Source organism: Microtus pennsylvanicus, chromosome 3 (genome assembly GCF_037038515.1).
Source record: "Microtus pennsylvanicus isolate mMicPen1 chromosome 3, mMicPen1.hap1, whole genome shotgun sequence".
NCBI classification, from domain to species: domain Eukaryota; kingdom Metazoa; phylum Chordata; class Mammalia; order Rodentia; family Cricetidae; genus Microtus; species Microtus pennsylvanicus.
This window is the reverse complement of record NC_134581.1, coordinates 121,599,030-121,622,980: the sequence shown is the minus strand read 5'-3', so window position 1 is coordinate 121,622,980 and position 23,951 is coordinate 121,599,030. Positions and strand designations below refer to the sequence as shown.

Genomic DNA, 23,951 nt, shown 5'->3' with positions numbered 1-23,951 from the left:
AATTTTGACATCAACATATGAAATTATGTTTCATTAGAGAGTGAAGGGAAAAAGAGACATCTCCTGTGTCACAGGAAATAACTGTGATTTTGTGAAGGTCAGGTCCACCTCTTTCCTGACAACATACCGTGTCCTTCCCATCTCTGAAAACACCCTTGGTACCTGTCCTCTCCTGCATCCTGTTGTCTCGGAGAACTTTTCTAATAAAGTACAGGTCTTAGGGGCTCCTTTGCAGGCATTCTCATTCTTCCTTCCTAAAATAAAATATGGTAGGATGACTGTGAGAAGCAAATCACAGTTGCCATGGTGTATCTGTGGTCTCAGTTACTCTGGAAGTTGACTAGGTAGATCACTTGAGCCTAGGAGTTCAAGACCAACCTGATCACCTTGGTGAGACCCTACTGAAGCACACACACACACACACACACACACACACACACACACACACACACCCCAAAACCCAAACTGCAGTTAAAACTTTATCTTGTCCCATTTGGACCACCTGTGCTTGTACAACCACGTTCACTGTGAGAGTGTGAAGGCCAAGAGAAAGATAGAGGCTGATGTCACAGGGCCCTTAATGTGCAAAAATGGGAGAGAAGAGCCAGCAATTCAGATGATAAAAGGTCAAGCAGCTATTGCTGCCTTTAGAGACTGAAGAGGACATAAGACAAGAAGCATGGTGATTCAAGATTCTGAAGCCTGTTGAAGGACAATAAGTTGGTTTTAGCCAGGGAAATGCACGCAGGCTTCTGAGGCTCACTTTCAAGTCACTAGTTTGTGCCAGCCAATAACTGGTTTGACATGAAGCCCACTCCACAAGATGATGCCCATACTCAACAATGCTTGGGTGACCAAGAACCTGAGACTAGATAGACCAGGGACCTAGGGGAAAAAGCAAATAATACTGATCTAAAAGTTAGTGATAAAATGCCATTAGTCCCTAATGATATTCTGCTATACCCCTAGATTGGTATCTTGCTCAGCTATCATCAGAGAAGCTTCCTCTCACAGCAAATGGGGAAAAAAAATACAGATCCACAGCCAGATATCAGAGAGAGAGAGAGAGAGAGAGAGAGAGAGAGAGAGAGAGAGAGAGAGAGGAGAGAGAGAGAGAGAGAGAGAGAGAGAGAGAATATGCTTGGAACACTTAGCCCTAAATGGAATGTCTTCATCAAAACTCTCCTCAGAGCTCCGGAAACCCCACAGAAGAGAAGGTGGAGTGTAAGAGCCGGGGGAATGGAGGACACCAGGAGAACAGGGCCCTCTCAATCAACATGAGCAAAGTGAAGGGGAATCAGTTTCCTCCAATATAGTGACACTCCATGCACTCCATGGCAAGCCTCATGTCCAGAAGTGTTGACCAACATATAATGGACTCTGGTTTTCTTGTGGGCTTTTATTTGGTTACATTTTGGTGGGTTTGGAGAGAAGGGAGTTGTTTTATTAGTTTTGGTTTTGTATTGGGTTTTTGTTTGCTTTTTGAGAAAGAACTTAAAGTTCGGTGGGTAGGCGGGGTAAAAGATCTGGAAGGGATTGAGGAGGGGAAGAATATGATCAAATACATTTAAATTTAAAATTTTTAATAAAAAACATATAATGAAAAAGTTGACCATTCAAAAAGAAATATAAGAGCTGAGGATAGAAGTATGGTACATGATTTGCCTAGCATATGTGAAGTTCTGAGTTCAAATCTCTGCAAAACCCTGCGCACACACACAGTACAGTTCAGTATCAATAACACTACTTAGAGACTATATAGGTCGACTGGGGCTGTATAACAAAATAACACAAACTGAGTGACTCAAGCAACAAAAGCACAGCACATACTTCTTGCTACACACACACACACACACACACACACACACACACACACAATTATTCTGATTCAAAATGGAAACCAGGACATAAATTCAGTCTATTTTAAAACTAATAACGCAAGTGAAAAATTGCACACATGTAGATGAAGCATCTTAACTCACACATTCATTAACCATAAATGCTTATAATAATAAAGGATGTAACAAATTTACTACTGTTTACAAATTTATACAAGTGCAAATGGTCCAAATAGGACGAGATAAAGTTTTAACTGCAGTTTGGGTTTTGATGTCGAGGGCTTTCAGGTGCACATACACAGTAGAGGTACATAGACAGGGACAATGGAAAACACTTCCATGTTTATCCAAATACATATATGTATACACACGGACACATACACAAGTTTAAAATCTGTGAGTGCATATCCAAACCCTTGGTTTCACAGGTGGCCTTGCCACCTGCGCGGCGCATGCAGAACCTGATCCAGAAGGCCTGGCTCACCTTGCTGCCACAGTGTGAACTGGCTCCAGTCTCCCTTCTCCCGGAGGTTTTCATCCTCTGGCAGGAAGAGACCCTTGGCTTTATCCATCACCATGAGGCCTTCATCACGGATCAACTTCCAGTTTCTCTCTAAAGACTTCAAGGAAGATTTTAGTTTCACCGAGATGAAAAACATGTCTCGCAGAACATCTCATAATGACTTTCAGTTTCCTTACTTGTTTAAGAAAGAAATAAAATTCTTGCTTACATTTAGAGTGCTTAGTTTACTTTCTTTGGAAACTCTTCTCAAGTCTATTAAAAGAGAAAGACAGATGTAGGGAGGGAATTGAAATTGGGAGGGCAGCTTATTATTCGTTAAGAACACTTGCTAACTCCCCTTGCAGAAGATCAGGATTTGGTTCCCTGTACTCACAAGGCGTTTATTGCTGTGCTCTAAATTAACCTGTAAGCCCTGCCTGCCCAAGGACCAGGTAGCGTCTTGGAATGCTGGGAGTTGTAGTTCTTAAAAATAAGAATAAAGCCTTATGGGAAAGTATGGTGCCCTGTGGGTTTTATCCATAAAAGCCAGGACAACAAATGTAGGGGTCACTCAGCTGGATGGGATAGTTCCAAGGAGTGGTTCTGACCAAATTCCATCCTGGCCAGTATATACAATTTTAATAAAAACTTACTTTACTTTGGGCCAAGATGGTGGAACTGTTTTTTTCTCTAGAGAATCTCAGGACTAACACAATTGTTTTTAATTCAAGTTCCAGGATTTCGCATCCACTCTGTATGAGGCAGACATGCAGCGCAGAAACACACATGCAGGGAGCACACATACTGAATAAAAATGGAAGAATAAATCTTATAAACTATGAGACTCCTTCTTGCTATAATTATTTGTGTTGACATGCCTATAGTCTCCCCTCCCTTCATTTTTATCTCTGTCTTCTCTCTCTCTCCAATCTTGCTGATAGTGCAATGATTAAGTTCCGTATGACCCCAGTGTCCACACTGGAATACAGGGCACAGACTCAATTTCAATAGAGTTCCTTATAGGGATGCCATTTGATAAGGCAAACAGTAGTTGAAGGGTCAAAGGTATTGGGAAACTGACCACTGGAGTGGGATGCACTGTAAAGCTAACAAAACACAAAGACGTTTAGAATTCAGCCAAATAAACATGTCCTCAACTTACTAATGAGGCTGCTTTAGCCTCAGCTGGGGCTTGATACAGACAGAGTCAGTGGCAGATCCTGCTGGCTCTTGTCAACAGCACACTGTGCTGTCCCTGGGGGCAGGAAGGGTGGTGGGAACAATGGGTAGAAGCAGGCAGGAGTGAGCCTTCAGAGAACCACGGGGGTAAAGAGTGAAACTAGGTTTGGGAACAGGAAGTCCATTGTTCTGTGTTTCACAAGGACTGGATGGAGTCACAGGGTACAGGAGCACAGACCGAGCTCGAATGCACTGCCTGGATTTCAAAGAGAATCAGGGATAGCACAAGATCAGGCGGTCCACACCGTGGGTGGCTTATTAGTAAGAAGGACACTGGAAGTCATGACAAGAACAGCAACATTTTCACACACAGTGTGGAGACAGTGTTTTCTGGAAGTGAATTGAACCGCCTTGTGAACAGTATTCTGTCTTTACAGTTAACCGAGAAAAATGACCTACTGTTGGGTAAAGAGTCACAAGATACAAGAAAAATGTCTTTTCTCCCTACAAACCCATGTTCTATGGATTCACGATTTAATAAGGGGGAAATCTGATTAAATCAGGATGACTGCACAAGTAGAAAACTCAAAAAAAGAAAAACCCAACAAAACAGATTTTCAGATTCTTGTGGGGACTATACCAGCCCAGCATGAAGCTGCTACCTCATACATAATTTCCAATCGCCTCAAGCATTTCCCCGAATAGTGTGCACTGAGATCTGACACGTAAACAGGTTGTAGCCTACTCTGGGAGAGCGTCCGTGACTCTCAGCCAATCACCAGATGCCAACTGTTAGAACATAGTCAAACAGGAGAGACTCCAGCTGAACCCAATATGGCTACTTTGCCTTGCTTCCATTTTTTGGAAGTCGCTTTCTTTCCTCTAGCTATAAATACAATCAGCTCCTGGGGTAGAGAATTCTGAGATACTGACTGCAGACTGCTCCCCAATTCTGGAACCACCAATAAGGCCAGTTGAGACCTGTCTGGCTAGACTTGTTTTCCTCTCTTTTCACACCAGTGAGCATTTTTTTATCATGTGAAAACATAAGGGTTCTTAAAATATTACAGGGCAAGAGATTTGGATTAGAGAATGCTTTGACAATTCTGCTTCTGTGAGACCCATCAGCACCTCCCTTCAACCTATACACTTCATCGGCCAGTCGCCTGTGTGGAGGGTGCCAATCACTTGTCCTTGTTCAACACAGCCCAACAACCACTTTCCCTCTTTTATTCATCCCAAGCTGGCAGTTTAGATGTAGTAAGTCAAGGAGCACTTCCAATAAAGGGAGACTCCAAAGTTCTTGCTGCAGTAGGTCCCTGGCGTGAGAACTGGATGATTTTGCTAAGAATTTTGAGATTGTGAGAAAGAACAAGAGTTCAGCCTAGGACTCTGCAGCCCCTCCCCTCCTGAATGCCCCTGCAATGCCACCTTCTTCAGTGTGATTCTAGCTTGTTCAAGTCGCTAGATAAAGCTGTTCCATTCCTGTGAACCTGTCATGAAGACAAGGAGAGAATTACCTCTCTAACACATGAAATTACTCTCCCAATGAGGTTCTAGGAGGCCTTATAAGGGCAAGCCTTTTCTTCCCCCATCCATGGTATTTTAGACACTTCTTTTATTTCTTCTGGAAGCTGATTTTAAGGGCATCACTGGGAACAGCTGATCTTTTAATACTAAAAGAGGGCACAAAGTCCTAGGAGAAAATGTTAAAGCGATTGCATCATTCAATATAATTTAAATTTTCTCCTGCAGAACAGGCTGTCTCTTTCTATAAAATGTCAGTCCTCACCTTCACCCTCAGCCTCTGTGGGAAATGTTGCCAAGGTACTCTTCCACTGTTGTAATGATTTCTCTCTCTCTTCTTTTTTTTCCCCCTTTCGTGTTTTTAATTAACTAATTATTTTTACTGGTGCATGTGGAGGGGGACACGTGTGTGTCACAGTGTGCATTAGAAGGTTTGATGACAATTTGGAGGAGTCCTTTATCTTCTACCATATGAGTCCTGGAAGTCAAATTCAAGTCATGAGCTTCGCAGCAACCGCCTTTACCTACTGAGCCATGTAGTCTACCCGGATTTTGTTTTAAAGCCTTCTGTTCCCTTGTAGGTCGCAGTTGAGCTGGGTGACAGCTCCAACCCAGAGAGCATGAAGCAATGCCAAGGGGTCCTAGCACCTGTCCCCAAACCATGAGCTAAAATGCCATATGTTTCCAGTCTTTGATCTTGGTTGTCAACTGTCATCTTTAGTGAATGGCCTGAGAGATGCCTAGAAAACTAGAATAACACACATCTCGGGCATACCTGTAGATACTTCCAGAAACAAGTGGCCTGAAGACTGGAGAAGGGAGCTGGGGAGGCCTGCCCTGAACATGGGTGGTACCATCCAATTGACTAAGAACCCGGATAAAATCAAAATCTGGAGGGGGCGCTTCCTTCCTTCCTTCCTTCCTTCCTTCCTTCCTTCCTTCCTTCCTTCCTTCCTTCCTTCCTCCCTCCCTCCCTCCCTCTCTCCCCCCTCAAAGCCCTCAGGAATTGGGGTTGACATAGGATCCCATGCACAGTGGTTCACACAAGCATGCTCAGGCACTGTGGGAAGGGCCTGGAAATGCTTTTAACTACATACTAAGAAAACAAGTATGCAAAATTCAAACCTAGTTACCCAGAGCGCCCAAGTGTGTGTGTGCACTAGTCACTTTTGCGGGTGCAGCGCACACCACTGACTGGGTGGCTTATGAACAACAGAAATCTAGTTTTTCATTTCTGGGCACTCAAGTCCTGGATCAAAGAACTGGAAGATTTGGTGTCTGCAGAAGAGCTATATAGCAGTGCTTTTCACCCCAAGACTCACAATGACTGCACAGGGTAAGGAAGGGGAAACGTTAGTAGCCTGCTCCTTTCAAAATTCCCACCTCTGAATGCCTTCACTATGGGGGTCAGGGGTTTCACATACGGGCATGGCAGGGACACAGCATCCAGAGCATAGCGGAGTGTGTCTGTGTGTAGGGGAGGTACAGGGTAAGACGGTAAAAGAGACAATTCGCATTTTCTCCACAGTGATCTGAGGTGCACAGAATTTTTTCTTTTTAATTATAGCAGAAACATGGACACAGAATGAGTAAGTCTACACATTTTTCAAGGCTTTCTTTAAACTTGCTCTGTAGACTGGGCTGGTCTTGAATCTGCATGCTTCTGCATGGGATTAGAGGTGTAAGGTTTCCTTTGAAATATGATCTCTTTAATCCTGAATTCAGCCATTAAGTGCTCTGTCTATCTGAGCTTGTTTCTAGGAAGCCAGCGCCTATGGATGCATGGTGCTTCATGGTACTGCTTGTAGGGAAATGGACTTTTGAACACAGAGGTCTGTCATTACAGGGCTGCATGACTTCATGAACCGATGATCTACACTGACCTTTCAGTAAATCTCAGCTATATTCATCTCCCCCCTCAGCTACAGACACACTTGGAGTCTCAGGCACTTCTAATTGCAGTGGGCTGGGTGTGCACACACCGATTGTGCTGGCCTGTCCCAGAAGCCCCTTCGAGTTTGCTCCACCCACCTAACAGCCCTTTTCCACATCCAGATGCTTTCACGTCCTCTTCTTCATGCTCTTCATAACTGACCTCTGGGAAGCCCTTCTCTTAAAGCTGGGGTCACAGCTCAGTGGCATAAACCATGGGTTATATTCTTTGGACTCTGCTCAGAAGAAGAATCGTCCTTTTGAGGACAAACTGGAGCCAAACTCATCTTCACTAACTTTCCCTTCCATGAAAAAAAGTCTCCGGTTGGTAAACAGTCAGCTATTACAGTAGGCCTTGTAATGAACCTAATGGTCTCTCTCCACCTGACCCCACTCCTAGCTCATTCTCTTAGATGTTTCTCTGCTTGCTGATATCTAAATAAGATGTGTCCTTACCATTCTTGGTTATGAATTACAGACATTATCACCTACCTACGAGGAAAGGTTAGCAGCTTGAAAATTTGGTGGCTTTCTCTCTTCCATCTTGGTGGTCATTTACTTCACAAATCTATCACACATCTGGGAAAACTTCCATTCAGATTATATAATATTATGACAATGAAGCATCATTCATACCTGAGTTTAATAAGCACACTTCATTTCCCATGTAGCTGTTAGGCATTCTGTCCCCTTTGGTGGATTAGTTTTCTAAAGCATGTAATCGATCCTTTTATTGGATCTGAAAAAAAGTATAAGTTTTTTGGTTTTTTTTTCAAGACAGAGTTTATCTGTGTAGCTTTGGCGCCTGTTTTGGCATCAGCTCTGTAGACCAGGCTGGCCTCAAACTCACAGAGATTGCCTGCTTCTGCTTCCCAAGTGCTGGGATTAAAGGCGTGTGCCACCACTGCCCGGCTACTAAAAGATCTCTTATTGCCACAGGTGAGTGTGCCTACTCCACTCACCTGAAACCCCAAAGGCTTCAAATTCTGGAGCTTTATGAACAATGACAAGTAGAAAATAGCATACTACACAACATTGTCTCATGTGCAAAACTATGCAAATACGGTATAAAGTTACCCTCAGTCTATAGTCACAGAGGGCATCTGAAACACAAATGAACTCCGTGTTTCTGCTCCCCAGACACCTCATTATAATAACCCCCAAACCCAACTCTGAAACACTTCTATGGGGAATTCTGGTATCTTGGGTGCAGGAGTCTACATTTTGTCAAAAACCTCACAGAATTTGTTTCCTTTTTCCGTAACCAGCCCACTGACTACTTTCATAGCATGATTTACACCAGCAGCTGTGACCTTGCCTGACCTTGGACTCATGCTAGGCTGTTCACTAGTATTAGACTACACGCCACAGGTAAAACTGCATGCCGAAAAATATCTGAGGTGTGATAACCTGATCAAAGGTTATACTGTGTACAATGTACACTTTTTGGGTAACTAATCATTTCTTTGTTGTGGAATATTATTTTAACTGGACAAATATGTGTTCCATTTGTATATGCTGTGGGATATGACTTTAACTTTGTAAAGTGTGGTATGTTTGTTTATGCTGTATTTGTTTAATTATGTAAAGATTGGTTGCATTTGTTTTACCTTGCTTGCCTACGGCACCTGATTGTCTAATAAAGATCTGAATGGCGGGGCTGGGAGGGAGAGAGAATAAATAGGAGGAGAAATCTAGGATTGAAAGGGAAGAAAGAGAACAAGAGAATGAAAGAGATGCCCAAGGCCAGAAGCCAGGCAGCTGCCAGCCAGCAGACATGAGAAGCAACGAAAGCAAGATGTACGGATGGAAAGAAATGTAAAAGGCCCTGAGGCAAAAGGTAGGTAAGGAGAAACAGGTTAATTTCATTTGAAAGAGCCAGCCATAAACGAGTCTAAGTAAGGCCAAGCAGAGCATCCAAAACCAACAATAAATCTCCATGTCATGATTTGGGAGATGGTTGGTGGCCTGAAAAAGAAAGCCTTCTATATTTCTTTTTATAGTCTTTCTGATTATCCAATGGGATTAGAATCTCACTTTCTTCTTGAAACCCTCAGTTGAATTAGGCTAAGTAGATTCAGTGTGTATAAGATGACAGTTTTTATTTGTATATTTGGTGAAGATTGTCATGTGCACACTCAAATTCATGAACACATCCTTCACTATCCATGCTCCATGCTCCATGCATCGGGTTGTTCCCCTTGCAACTCCAGAGTTGGTGCCATTGGGTCAACATCTCCCCCTTCTCTCCGTCCTTAGCCCATGACGAGCGCTGTGCCGCTCTCTGCCACTCTAAGTCTGACTTCATCAGATTTCACACGGAATTTATTTTTCTATGCCTGACTATGTCTCCTTCAGGACCACTGATATTGTTGCAGATGGAAATGGCTCCTTTTCAAAGGCCCGGAGGTGTTCTCCTGGGCACAGTTATCATATTCTTTATATTCTGGTAGATACACATAGGATTGCCGTAGTTGGAATACGGTGACGACGGCTGCAATGGAGTGGGGTAGGAGTTGGGGGGCAGAGGCTGATGTCACTTTTCCTGGATTACAGACCCAAAGCATGCTTGCTGGGTCCTATAACAGTGCTATTAGTAGTTCTGTGAAACAGGCCCACTGTTTTCCATCACAGCTGCACTGACTTACATGCCCACCACTGATGCCCAAGGGCATTCTTCCCTCTTTGATCCCTATTTATCGGGTGTAATGTGACGTCGCACCGAGGTTTTGGTTTTTATTCCCCTTCACTAATGAAGCTGGTCACTTTTCACACACCTGGCTGTCCTTTGTACACATTCTTTAGGAAAACGTCCCAACCATTTTACATCAGAATATTGCCTTTGAGGTACACGAGTCTTCCTATATTTCAGGTTTGAAATCTTCATTATACATATACTTTTCAATTCTGCAGGCTGCCTTTCCATTTTCTTGATGGTTTCCACTGTGCGGAGGTTTAACACTCCCATGGCTCTGGTTTTGGCTTTTTTGGGGCTTGAGCTTTTGAAGTCAAACCAGGAAGTCATTGCTAAGACCAACGTCTTTTTTTATAACTTTAAAAGCAGCCTTGCTTTACGCTCTTTTAGTGCTATTCTTGGACACTTGATGTTCTTTAGGCATCCTTCACCACCACCTCTTCCTCTCCCTCCCTCCCTCCTTTCCCTCCCTCCCTCCCCCCTCCCTCCCTCCCTCCCTCCCTCCCTCCCTCCCTCCCTCCCTCCCTCCCTCTTCCTTTGTTTCTCAGGTAGACTGGTTACATGTAAGCATGTTTGATTCTGTCACCTATCAGCTGGGATTCTAGGAAACTTACTTAGTGATTGCCACAGATTCCTCATTTTAAAAGCTTCTTTCAAAAGTCTCTGAGAGGAATACGAGGAGGGACAACTCACACTAAAGGCCTTTTGAAAAGCCATGTGGAAACCTACTATCTGTCTTCTCACTGGGTCCCTAACATGGCCTGTCTCCTGAAGGCACACACCTCTGGGTTCTATCTATGGGTTTAAATTTCATCCTCTGAGAAGGGTTCCATTTAGACTTGGTTAGGACCCTCCCCAATGGCCTGTTTTTAATGTACTTGCTTTGTCAAGGTCCTGTCTTCAAATATCATTACATTCTGAGGTGCTTTTGGTTAACACTTCACACATGAAATGGGGAGGGTGATATAATTCAGCCGCCACAATAAAACAGATTCAAGTCAGAACCTGTTCTAGCTAAAAAAGCAAATAGCAGATGGGAGATCCCAGATAACTGTATCAACAAGAGGATGAACAAATTTTTACAAATAAAGGTCATGGAGAAAGGGGAGAAAAGTTATCTTTCGCAGGGTGTGCTGATGCATACCTCTAAGTCCCGCCACTGAAGAGGTAGAAGTAGGCATAGTCTGAGTTCCAGGCCAGCCTGATCTCATAGTGAGACCCTTCTCTAGAAAGAACAACAGTTGATTTGATCTGTAGAAAAACATAACGCAGGAACTCACAGTGGTCAGGGTAATCCGAGTGGGATGCTCTGGAAGTTCATGTGATCAGGTACTCTGACAGGTTCTGGTAGTAAATTAAGAGGAGGGATGTGGTCAAAGGGGTGTGCAGGCACCTGTGCATCCAGCCGGCGTTAGAATGAACTGGTAACCACAGTGCACTCACATATTAGCTACCAAATCTTAGGTAGCTTTCCAGGGATATGCTTAGGGTATATTAGGAATTATATAACACTGTGGAGTGATTATTTATCTTATATTAGGAGTTATATACCTTTTTTTGAGATAAAATCAACTGTTTTTGATCTTAGCGGGTTAAGCCATATGCGATAATGTGCCAGGCTTTGGAAACAGCATCAACATGGAGGCATTGCCCCCCCTGTGTGGGGAGAACAGAGCACAGCCCACAGCAAGTATAGAGTCTCACAGCAAATTCTCTGTGCACTGATTCTAATAAAACCTCTACAGATCAAAGAAACAATTTCTTGCTGGCCCTAATGCATTCTGACCAGCCCTCTGTTTGCCTAAGCTTGGATACAAAGATGAAAGAAAACTGCTATCATTTCTTACTGGGAAAACAAACCAAGAGCAGTCAATTGAAAACAGCAGAGGCTATTTATTCCCAGCTTGGAGAGAGTTGGGCGTGGCCACCTGTGATTTGGGGGAGGGGTCAAAAGAAGACTGTGGAAGGTCTGAGAAGGTGCCTTCTTGGCCTTTTCTGATTTAGTTGGAACCATGGACAAAACCCAGAAAAGGTGTTATTCGTGAATCAGATCCCTCCCACTGGGCTGATGTCACATAAGTCATTGCCAACCTATCTGGATTTTCACTAGAGACAGGCGTGTGGCCTTCCGAAAACCTGATTTCTATTAGGCTACCTCCCTTGGTTAGTTATTTTTGAGAAGCTGGTTTGCCAGGCAGGCTCCTGAAGGCCTTGCAGTCACAGCTTTATTGTGGTTTAGTTGTCGGACCTTTGATTTGCCAGAAGAAATATTCCAAGCGGAGGGCTCCAAGGACTTGAATGGCAAAGGGGACACATGCACACATGCACATGCTCATTTAAGACACTGATCTGTGCACATGGACATCAAGTCACAGACAGGAGCCACTGAGTTAGAGCATTTCTAAGTCTAACATGGACTATTAACTACAGATAATCATCCAGAAATATCAAACACTGCACTGTGAGTTCCTCAAAAGAACTGGCAATAAAGCCTTTTTTCCTCTATGCTGACAAATATTGAAAACTCACATATTTCACTTTGAGAAAGAGAAATGGCCCTTCGGACTAATGCAGCAGACTGCAGTACCTTGTTCTTTGCCAAACCCAGTTTAGAGACTATGATCTTAAAGAGGCTGTCAGAAGCCAAGAGAATCGAGCCCTCATTTGGGCCTACAAGGTAAGTGAAGGAAGGATAAAAGCCAGGCGGTCTCCTTACATTGGGCCACCACTAACCTCTGAACATAGCATGTAAATCACTGTCTGTCCGAAGCTCATGCCAGGATGCTGAGGACAAACACTGAAAACCTGGACCCCCTTTTCTGCTCTTCCCAGTGGGTATATATTAAACCTCACTGCATTGCACCCTTACTTGGCTCTTTAGTTGGGGTATCAGGAGCCATGGTTGAGCCTAGTCCTCTGTGGCTTTTGGAGGCAGGCCTTTTGCCCTACAGCCTCTGGTTACAGTCTCAGCATCTAAACTGCACACAGGAACACCTGACGGGGCGGGCTTCCTTGTTTTGTGTTTTGAGTCTGAACAAAAACCTTGCAAGAGAAAAGAAACTGATGCAATTATTTTTAAATTTAGAGATAAGCCATCTCTGCTGAATGCAGTTACATGCCCAGTGTGCCAGAGCAAAAAGCAAAAATAAAAATGTGCTGCCTCTAACACGTAGCCCTCAGCCATTCACCTCAGCTTGGTTTCACTGCCGTTTTTGCTGACGATATCACTGAGGTCCAAAAAGTTTGAAGTGTGCCTTAAAACAGTAGATTAAACTAGTATGTAAATTGTAAGGAATTGCCTTCGATGCTCCTCTACACCTCGGCACTCATTTTTATGTAAAGTTGCTAATCCTCTTAATTTGTAACTTAATTCCACAGTAAATCTGACATTTTTGCTTCCTTAATCCATTTCTTTTCAAAGCAAGTTCGAGTTCATTGAAAACATTCAAATATTTAATCACAGAGAAGGAAATGCTGCAGCCCTGACGTAATAATTACTGGTTAATGCCTCTTTTTGTCCAGGCGAAGTCATTCAGAACACAGTGGAATTCTTCAAAAGACCAGCGCCTGATGGAAGTGGACAGAACGCGGCTCTCAGCCACCACTCTCTGCTCTCTGTCGCACCTCGGGCAGAGCACTGCTGAAAAGTTCTCCAACCGGAATAAAAGCGCAATACGAAGAAAGGCAATGTCTCGCACACGCTGTTTGTTTGCTGACATCAGAGCAGCCAGCCGAAGAAGCTCAGAGAGGAATCCAAGAACTTCTCTTTCTTTTCTGGTGCTGAAAGCAAGCAGCGGCGAGCCAGCATCAGGAAAAGAAATACAGAGGGATGTCTTAACCCACAGTTTCGGTGGCTCTTGGCTGCTGTGTTTTGAATGTGCTGCAGTGACTTCTATACAGAAGTGTTTACATCTAAACTGGCCTTGAACTCGTGCTGATCAAACTGCTAACCTCAAACAAGTAATAACTTCTATTTCCAATCCTCCAAGGATTTTAAACCACTTCTTATGCCAATTTCTAAGTTAAATATCTCCCAGGGACTTGACATTCTGATATCTGCGAACTGTAAACAACCACTTACCCATTTGTAGCGAAAATACCAGTGCAAGACTTTTCTCTGTTTCTTCCATCTAAGTTTACAACCCCAATGCCAGAGCTGCTGAAATACAAGCTACGCAGGAAGGGGAATGGAGAGAGCTCGACAACATGGGCATGTAGTGTAGGCTACATTTTACTTAGCCTTGCCCCTCACCATCAAGAAAACTTCGCTGTCTGCCTCTGAACACACTGAGTATCCTAAATGAAGACACACTGGTAGATAACGCAAGTCATTACAGGGCCTTAGACACACACTAAGAGATCATTTTGGAAGCACGTTGGCCAAATGTGACAGCCACCATATCTGGAAGGTTTCTATTTCAAGAGCTCAGTGAGTGGATAATATAGAATATACAAGTCTGGAATTTGGAAGTGGAAGACAATCCTGATAGGTGACTGGCAACTCGTAGTGATGAGTCCTGTGGCTCCTCAGTATCCAGTCATTACCGGTAGCAGCTGCCCTGAAATGACTTTCTCCTGAAAAGGTCATTCAGTGTATGATATTAATATTTCTGCAAGTTAAGGCAGCAAAGTGAAATAGCATCACATAGAACGGAGCTGCCAGGTGTCACCCAGCTGAGATTCTATGAAGCTGGACTCTCATGAAGAAGGACGGTAAAAAGAAATCCCACACTAGCCCAGAACTGAGTATAATAAAGGGTTATTTATTTAAAGATAGACTCACAGATCACAGTCCTCTGCACGAACTGGGAACAGGAACCAAATCATGCTTCCAGAAGAGAGGCCAGACCTTAGCTTTACAACGGCATATATAGTCTAAGAGGCCACGCCCAAGTGGGTAGGTAATTTAAAGACTACTGGCAGGAGGAATTCCTACAGCCCTCTCAGATTAACACCCAGCCTCTGCCTCACTTCTTAAATGAAGCTGAGCTTTAACCAGGCAAGCGCTGCAACCCCGAAGCTCAGTTAGATGCAGTTATAAAATGCACACTTGACTTGCACAGGGAGAGCATATGGCCCTCGAGCAAATGCCAGTAATTCTGAAGGTCATTGTAGGGCACAAGGAGGGACACGGACTTAAGAGCAAAGTGGCCTGGGCTAAAGTCCCAGTCCTGAAACTATTAAAGATGGGAACTTAAGCAAGTATCCTAACTTTCTCATCTTTATTTCACTCACATGTAAGTGGGTAATAATCTTTTAGAGCTGCTAATAAAGATTATATTAGCAATATTACATAAAATATTACACAAAAGCCCTCAGCACACTGATGGCTGGGAGGAAGCATTCAGCCCATGTTAATTATTACATTATTATTCAAATAATAAAGGATGCTTCAGAATTAATTTTACAGTTGCTTTTAGAAATCCACAAAATCATGTAATTAAAACTACAACCATTATAATAGCAATAACTAACGTTTACTGAGCGTGCCTGCTTATTGAACCCCCAGAACATAGTTCGAGCCAACACCAGCGTGCTTTGCAGATAAGGAAACTGAAATACAGGGAACATGGGCAATATCACACACTAGGGCCATGACTCAGAACACCCAAGCAGGCAGTGCGGTTGTGGAGTGCATGCTCTGAACGACTGCACCATTTTGCTCTGACGACGATGACGCATCATCATTCTGCAGATACCTGCTGCCCTTGTCTTGCTAGTACACATTATCATATGCTGTTTATTTTGAACGGATTATTCAACAGTCCTTCACATTAGGGTTTAGTAGATGCTGAGTTGAGGAATCATCAACTCTTCGATCTTCAGTTGGAAAAGTAAGTGCTTCTCATTAGAGGTCGCTCAATCCTAATTCTCCCAGCCATACAGACCTTGGAAAACACTATTTTCTGTGCCTGCTGATTTGCCTAGTCAGGGCAGTTCATATGAATACAATTCTATAACACACACTTCTGTGTCTCTTTCACTTGGCATGACTTTTTAGGTTCATCCATGTTGCTGTAGGCATCTCAGGACTCCATGACTTGCAACTGCTGCAGGGTATATAAACTGGTTACCACATTGTCTAGTTGTTTGCACTTTGAAGGACGCTGGTTTTGCAGAAATTGCTGATTTATGCACTCATTCTGTGTCCAACTATTTTACGAGCAAGCACTGTTTTCCAAAGTGGTACAATTTCTAACACCTATCTGAAGCGTTCAAAGTTTCCATTTCTCCATATACACACTAATACTCATTAATGTCTTTTTTCTTTTTTCATATATATATATATATATATATATATATATGTAGCTTAGTAGATGTTAAAACTTTATTTAAAATAATCTAGTTTAGGCCAGGTGGTGGTGGTGCACACCTTTAATCCCAGCACTTGGGAAAGAGAGGCTGATGGATCTCTGTGAGTTCGAGGCCAGCCTGGTCTACAAAAGCTAGTTCCAGGACAGCTAGAATTGTTACCCAGAAAAACCTTGTCTTGGAAAAATCAAAACAACAACAACAAAACAAATAAACAAACAAAAATCTAATTTTTTTTGCTCCACCCCAGTTGTAGTACAGCTCTGACAGAAGGCTGGCTTTTCTCTGACGCAGTGAGGGGGCACCACCTGTGAACCTGAAAGCAAGCTCTTCCCAGACACTGTCTACCTCTATTGCCATCTTAGAAATCCTAGAAACAAAAAGTCTTGAAAACTAAATCTGTGTTGTTGCTAAGAAGTTCTGTTTGTGGCATTTTGTTATTACATTCAAAATGGACCAAGACGCTGGCCAAAACCATCCTTAGAAAGACACAGGAACCAGGAGGTTAGGTTGTTACATGGTATGCAAATTTTCACAGTGAATGTGTTAATGTAATTGGATATGGACCACAAAGTCAGAAGTCTGTTTGGATAATGACACTTGAGTCAACATTTTCATAGCAGATAAACCAAACAAGTGAAGGTAGCTTTAAAATTTAATGACAAACATGAAAGGAAAAAAAAAACGAAGAAAGAAATCTAGGCATGCCCAGAGACAGCAAAGAGACCAAGCAGTGTAGGCTGCCTTCCCAATACCACCTGCATCTACCCCCCACCCCCCACCCCCAGGGAAGCTACTCAGTCCAGAGAAACAGAAAGGACACCAGCCACTGTTCTGCCTTGGTGGAGGCCTACCCTCTCTCCTGAAGCCTGTAGGCAGCTACCTAGTGTCTCAGGCTCCTTGTAACTCCTTATACCCTTCTGACATGTGCTTACCAATAGGGAAGAGTCGGCCTGGAAATCTCTAGTGTTTGTGTGGTGGCCCAATGGCCCAACGACCTTTAACCCTTTCCAGCTCCTAGTGGTGCTAGTGGCTATCACACAGCGACCACAGAGCTCACTAAGGAGGAAGTGTAAGGCCAAGAAACCTTATTCCTGACTGTCTGTCCACCTATGACATCTATTTGGAGAACAGGCTTCCAAGATCAGGATAAGAGAATCAATCAGGCTCCATGCTGCTGAAGCAATCTTGGGGTTTCGTTTCTATTGCTTAAATTTGGAAGCATCCTGAAAGTGACAGCAGGTAGCCCAGCTTCCACAGAGTCCAGGAGATGTGGATGAGGCAGGAAAATATCAGAGCCCAGTGTGGGTCTGAGAAGAGATGGAATCTTAGGAAGAAAACTCACACGACGGACTACACTAAGAGCTGTAGATGCGTCAAAGCGTTCTTGTACTCTTTCTGCTAGGATGCGGGCCTCTTAAGAGTCTGCAAACATCACTGCCAGACTGTGTTCTGATCTACAAAGCCATAGAGCCTGAGCGGGGGAAGAGCTGACTTTATGACGGGTGCGCATGCGCATGTCGTACGCATGTGCTGATATGAATGTGAACCATCAAACAAGGCCTGTTTCTTAAGCACAGTGAGAGAATATTGCAGGTCTTCCCCCCAAACAAATTCATCATTAAAGTATAATAAATCTTAAGGATCTTGTACTCTACATGTTCCTCATCCAAAAACGTGACGAATTCCAACTATACAGGTAAAGGGAAGAAGGAAAGTACTCGGAGCTTTGCCAAGTCCAACATCCGGGCTCTATCTACACTTGGCGCTGTTTCTCGCTCTTGTCCTCACACAGAAGATCGTTCCTTATTGGGAAACCAGAAAATATCCTACAAACTGAAGAGGCCGAAACATGGCAGCCCATCTGACCAATAACATACATTTTTTCCCCAGTTGAAAAATAAAACACTCGGGAGGCAGAGGCAGGCGGATCTCTGGGAGTTCGAGGCCAGCCTGGTCTACAAGAGCTAGTTCCAGGACGGGCACCAAAGCTACAGAGAAACCCTGTCTTGAAAAACCAAAAAAAAAAAAAAAAAAAAAAAACAAGAACAAGAATAAGAACAAGAAAAATAAAACAATATGTAGAGACTGTTAGTAAATCAATACTGAGTCCCATTTTCTTAATGTGCATACGAATACATTTAACTTAAAACAACATAAGCTCACGAATCTCTACCAAAAATCACACGTAATCTTTAAGTTTAGATTTGATCTACTAATGTAAAACATTTCCATGCTTTATGGCTATTTAGTTGTTGAAGTCACCTGGAAAGTGGGGTCCCTAATGGAAGCACTGCCTTCATCAGACTGGCGCTTGGGCATATAGATGGGAGGATTTATTATTAATATTATTATTAATGATTTATGGAGGATGATCCAGACCACTGTGGGCAGTGCCACCCACTCCTGGGCAGGTAGTCCTTGGATGTGTAATAAAGTGGCTTGAGCAGGCCATGCCGAGCAACCCAACCCAATAAGCAGCACTCCTCCATGGCCTCTGCTTCATCTCCTACCTCTTGGATCCTGCTTGCGCTCCTGCCCTGACTTCCTGTGATGGACTGTAACCTAAGAGCTCAAACAACCCTTCCCTCCCAAGCTGGTTTTGTCAGGTGTTTCTCTACAGCAGCAAAAGAGCTGACTAGGACAGAGGTTGATTCCAAGGACCTTGGGTACTGCTGTGATAAAGCCAACAGTGGTGCTTTGGAAAGGGCTGGGAAGAGATTTTGAAACTTTGGGTTAGAAAAGGTCTCCATGTTTTCAGAGTTTACGGAGTTGGCATTGGGTGCTTGAAAGATAGAAATGCTGAGAGGGACAGAAGATGGAGGCCTGGCTTGTGAAGCTTCAGGTAGAAGAGGATTCCTTACTAGAAATAAAATATCATCAATAAAATAAAATAAAGGAATGTTTGCACATGCCTCCAGCACTAGGGAGGTAGGGGCAGGTGGATCTCTGTGAGTTCAAGGCCAGCCTGGTCTATAAAGCAAATTCTGGGGCAACCAGCACTGTTACGCAGAGAAACCCCGTCTTGAAAAACAAAGAAAACAAAACAAAAAACAAAGGAAAGAAAGGAAATACCTTTTGCATAACATTCCTTCCATACCCTGTGGTTTCGGCAAGAAGTAAGTTGGGTGGGCTACTCTGGAAGCTAACACTCACCTTCACCAGTTCCGTGTAGCCAGTCTCTCTGGGCGTCCACCACGGCTGAGCCTTTAGGCCATTCACATTGTAGAGGGACCGCTGCCACACGGAGGCGAAATGTCCTCTCTTGTGCCCAAGCTCATACCACTTATATGCCTGAAAGAACAGAAAGGTTGCTTCACACTGCTCCCTCAGAGGAAACGTTGTTACCAAATGAAAGGAAGTAACGTAAATAACAGAGGCTTCTTGAGCTGTGGTGGGGTCCATGCTGCAGACCTATAAGTACTCTACAGTGGAAACCTTCTTCCCTCTAACCCACAGCTCCTGCAGATGGCCCCTTACTCCAATCCATGATGTATGACTGACAGCCATAGCTCACCACCACTATTCAGCATCACAGACAACATAGTGATATATATATCTGCCCTGGGAAGAGCTCAAAAGCCAAAATTTGTAGTATGGTTTCTACTGAATGCAGCCTGATTTCACACCCGACAAAACTGAATTCGGAGATATCTGTACTTTGAGATGATTAAATAAAGATCTAACCTGCTGAGATGGGTGAGAATTCTGTGGTTTAACTGAGCGCCTATGAGCTGTTGGGATAAGGGAAGCCTGGCACTTAATTTCCTCTCTCAGGCTGTCAGCTCTGTGGATCTGGATCCATGCCCCCACCTATTCTGGTCTCCACACATCTAAGCCAGCTTAGGGCTCATTTGTTGAGTAGACACATAACTTCAGATGCCAAAGGAGGGCACGTTTGTATTTAGCTTTCATTCTGTAAGTCCTATTTTTATATTTTCCTGAAAAGGGGGTGGATTATGATTTAGACCATTTCAGATACATTTGCTAGTCACTGAACTGGACTACTAAAATCAAAAGTAATTCCTTTTCATAGTAACTTTCTTTGCTGTCCTGTGCTGACAGAATAGAGAATAAGGAAATATTATTCTGAGTTGGCAATAACTCGTATGGTAGCTCATATCAGACGTTCTAATAGGAAACTTTTGTTCATAGTGTACTGCGCTTTCTGCAATAGGGGACAGCACTCATGGCTTCAGGTTGGCTCTTGTATGCTGCTGGCATCGAAGACTAGCTTTTTCAGGGACAGCTGGCAGCAGAGCACTTGCTCCACATGGCTGGTCCAAATGAGGCCCTGCCATATGGCCTCAAGTGGCCCTCGCCCAGGCTGCCTGCTCCACGTGCCCATTGTCGTTAGAGAGGAGTTTGTAGGGCACACTGAATAACATCTCTGCCATTTTCTATGTCTGGTCTAAGGACTGCTCTTTTGAGAACTGATTTTTAAAAAATGTCTAACCCCTCCCTCCCATCTCATATACAGTGTCTCTTCACATAGGCCAAAGTAGCCTCAAACCTGGAATCCTCCTGCCTTAGCTTCCTGAATGCTGAGATTATAGACATGTGGGATTCTCATACCTGGTTAAATATACAAGCTTTGATCAATAAAAAGAAGCATTTAGTGTTAACTTAAATATCTTCTTTGTAAAATTCCAAATATAACAATTTAAACTTTAAAACTCTTTGCTTTTTTTTTTTTTTTTTCGAGACAGGGTTTCTCTGTAGCTTTTGGAGCCTGTCCTGGAACTAGCTCTTGTAGACCAGGCTGGTCCCGAACTCACAGAGATCTGCCTGCCTCTGCCTCCTGAGTGCTGGGATTAAAGGAGTGTGCCACCACCGCCCAGCAAAACTCTTTGCTTTTTTTGATTTTATTATATGAAAAAAAATTGAAAGTAAGCAATATCATATTTTAGTGTATAAACTATTAACTTTTGAAAGTGTTTAATAATCATGTTTCGGGATTTTCTTGCTTAGCACTGTAAAAGGTGGGCTCAATGGCCCTCCCGTGTCCTACAACACTCCATTATTTGCCTTTCACACACGTGACCTCATCAGGTCCTTCTCACAGCCCCCGGCATCTCCATCTTACAAACGCTGCAGCTGAGGGTTATAATGGCTCTGTTCCTGAAACCAGAAGACAAGTCTTCTCTCAAGTTAAACATACTCTTTCCTTGTACCACTTTTTAAAACCACCAAAAAGAATCTTATTTAATTATCTTTCTCATTAAAATCTCAAGTAGTACACACGCTAATACTTCTTATATATTTTCCTTGAGACACATGTAACTTGGGCCCAGAGTTCTTTGAAGCACAGAAAGTTAAAATGGCTAACTGATGTCAGGCAAAAAAGAAAACAGAAAAGAGAAAGAAAGAAAAAGAAAATAGCACTCTAGCGCTCATCTTTCAAATTAATTTGATCATTATTGCTTCAGCCAATTTGAATTTAGGACTTTATTTCCTAAGCCTTCAATGTTGAATTAAACACTATTAATTAACATATAGGAATTTAAAAAAATCTTGTAGTTCCTTAATTTTTCAAACATCAGTAAATCATTCGAAGGACTAGGCATATTGATGGTTTCGCGCAGAGAAGAAGTATTATAGGACAACCCAGACAGCAGGCGGTGTGGCTCACACTGCAGCCTGCAGGGTCTTAGGCGTGAGGCTGCCCTGCACTGGATGCCTGGGCTAATGCAGCTCTTACAGGTCCTGTTCACACTACCATGTGACCTGTTCTAATGCTCACAGCATCCACTACAAACTGAACAAGAGCCTTGAGTCTGCATTCCGATAGCATTTCCCCTTTATCAGAAATGAAAGCCCATGATAAATCAGAAATTTAAAAATTGCTTCTATCGATCCATGACAGAATGGACTCAACAAATTAGGCTAGATTAAAAAATACAAAGCATAAAAATTCGTAGAAAATTCAGTCAAGTAAGAAACCTATGTAAATGACCTCTACTTCTGTCCTTGTTTATCAAGTTTTGGAACATAATAAAGAACTGTAAGATTGACAGCTACTTTGCTTGGTTTTTGTTTTACTTTCTTGTTCTTTTTCAAACAGGGCCACACAGCCCAGGTTGATCTCAGACTTGCTGTGTAGCCAAAGATGACTTTGAATTTCTGATCTTCCCGCCTCTACTTCCTGAGTTCTGGTATTATAGGATGCATCACCACCCACTTCCCGTGGTGCTGGGGACCAAAACAGGAGGCTAGCAGTTTAGTAACTGAGCTACACCTCCAGACTCAGGCTACCTTCTTAAATGCAGTCTACATCAATGCTGTTCCTATTTTTGTCAAGTTATTGCTATGTGTTCTTCACACAGACAGACAGACGGCAGGCAGGCACCCCCCCCCCCCCCGCCCCCGTGCACACACACACAGAGAAAAACATTCCCCTTCAGAAGTCTGTGTGATGGCTCTACCCTGAGTGGTCTGTCTGGAGCATCTGTACTGGGAAGGGGAGACAGGTACGGGTGAGAAGGCTTGAGCTGGTCTGTCTGGAGCATCTGTACTGGGAAGGGGAGACAGGTACGGGTGAGAACACTGGATTGCAACTTGACTGTGTGGATCTGTAAATGGCATTGCATGGAAATTGGGCTTTGTTTTATTTTGAATCCCAGATATTTTCAGAATAACGTGGCCATGTAGGAAATGGAACTAATGTAAGAAGTAACAGGCAGATTGTGACAAGGTGGGCTGATGGGAGACTGGAATTCACACCCTTTGAACAAAGCAGGGCCACCAAAGAGTCCAGAAAGCCTGTTCCTCAGAAGTGGCCCTCAGGATGGGATGAAAAGAGGGAGGAGCCAAGGCTGACCTCAATTTTGATTCAGAAGTTGGCCATAAAGGAACCAGAGACAGAATTTAGGAGGAAAACAGCTCAGAGGAGCGTGGGACCTCGCTGTGTCATTCCAGGGAGTGCCCTCAGATTGGCAGGAGATGTGCGAATTTGCTCCTGGAGAATGAGACTAGATACGGTGGCAGGTACTTTCTTAGCCTTCTCACCCAAAGGAGGGTACTTTTTACATCAAAAACCGAAGGAACAAAATAATGACGACCCATCAGCGACGTCTTTCCCCATCTTTCTCTTCACTTCTAAGTGTCTTAGTCTATTTCAGTCGGATGGTTGGCAGGTTAGAGGGGGAAAGTACATGTGAACAGAAATGGAGACTGGAGATAACGCCAATCATCCAAGCCTCTACTGCTCTGAATTCACTCGTGTCTCTTGCAGGAGACAGCACAGCCACAGCCACCCTTGCTTCTGAGCAAAAACAAGTGGCTGACCAGAGGGTCTTGTATTCTTATTAAATTTAAAATTCTGAAGCTGTGTTGTCCTTAGATGTCACATAGGGAAGACAAGGTCACAAAGAGCCACTCTCTCATTTGTCCTTTTCTCTCCAGACTCTGGAGACAGCTGAGGTAAAGTTCCTACAGTATAGGATGGGAGAGGTGGTTCTCATCATCAGCACGTAAGTCACAGTGGAGTGGGACAAGGCTAGAAAGTCATGGTACATGATTTCGCAACTAACACCATGTTTATACAAGCTGACAACTGTACTCAGGAAAAAATTAATCACAAAGATAATGTGCCAATTGGGCTAGTGATAATGTGTGTGTGTGTGTGCATGCATGTCTGTGCGCGTGTGTGTGCGCGCGTGTGTGTGCATGCATGTCTGTGCGCGTGTGTGTGCGCACGTGTGTGTGCATGTGTGTGTGTGCGCGTGTGTGTGCATGTGTGTGTGTGTGCATGCATGTCTGTGCGCGTGTGTGCGTGCATGTGTGTGTGCATGTGTGTGTGCGTGTGTTTTGGTACCTGTCATTATCCTAGCTGCAAAAGTTCAGCCTTAATTTAATATGACAATTACATAGCTAACCATGAAGACCACAGTGCTTAGGGGTGAGTCAAATAGTTCTAAAATAACTGCTACAGAAAGTACAAAATAAAAATTAATCTCTGTAAATT

The 23,951-nt window shown here is 43.4% G+C and overlaps 1 protein-coding gene across 4 annotated transcripts in view; it reads right to left on the bottom strand.

The window, feature by feature from the left end:
• Positions 1-23,951, bottom strand: part of Asph (aspartate beta-hydroxylase) — a 164,911-nt gene that overhangs the window by 10,834 nt on the left and 130,126 nt on the right. For all 4 annotated transcript variants that reach the window (XM_075966995.1, XM_075966998.1, XM_075966996.1 and 1 more), the window contains 3 exons: positions 19,142-19,279; positions 2,323-2,458; positions 163-254 (listed from right to left, as the gene is read on the bottom strand). In XM_075966995.1, the coding sequence (XP_075823110.1) occupies positions 163-254; positions 2,323-2,458; positions 19,142-19,279 (366 nt within the window). The remainder of the gene's footprint in view (positions 1-162; positions 255-2,322; positions 2,459-19,141; positions 19,280-23,951) is intronic.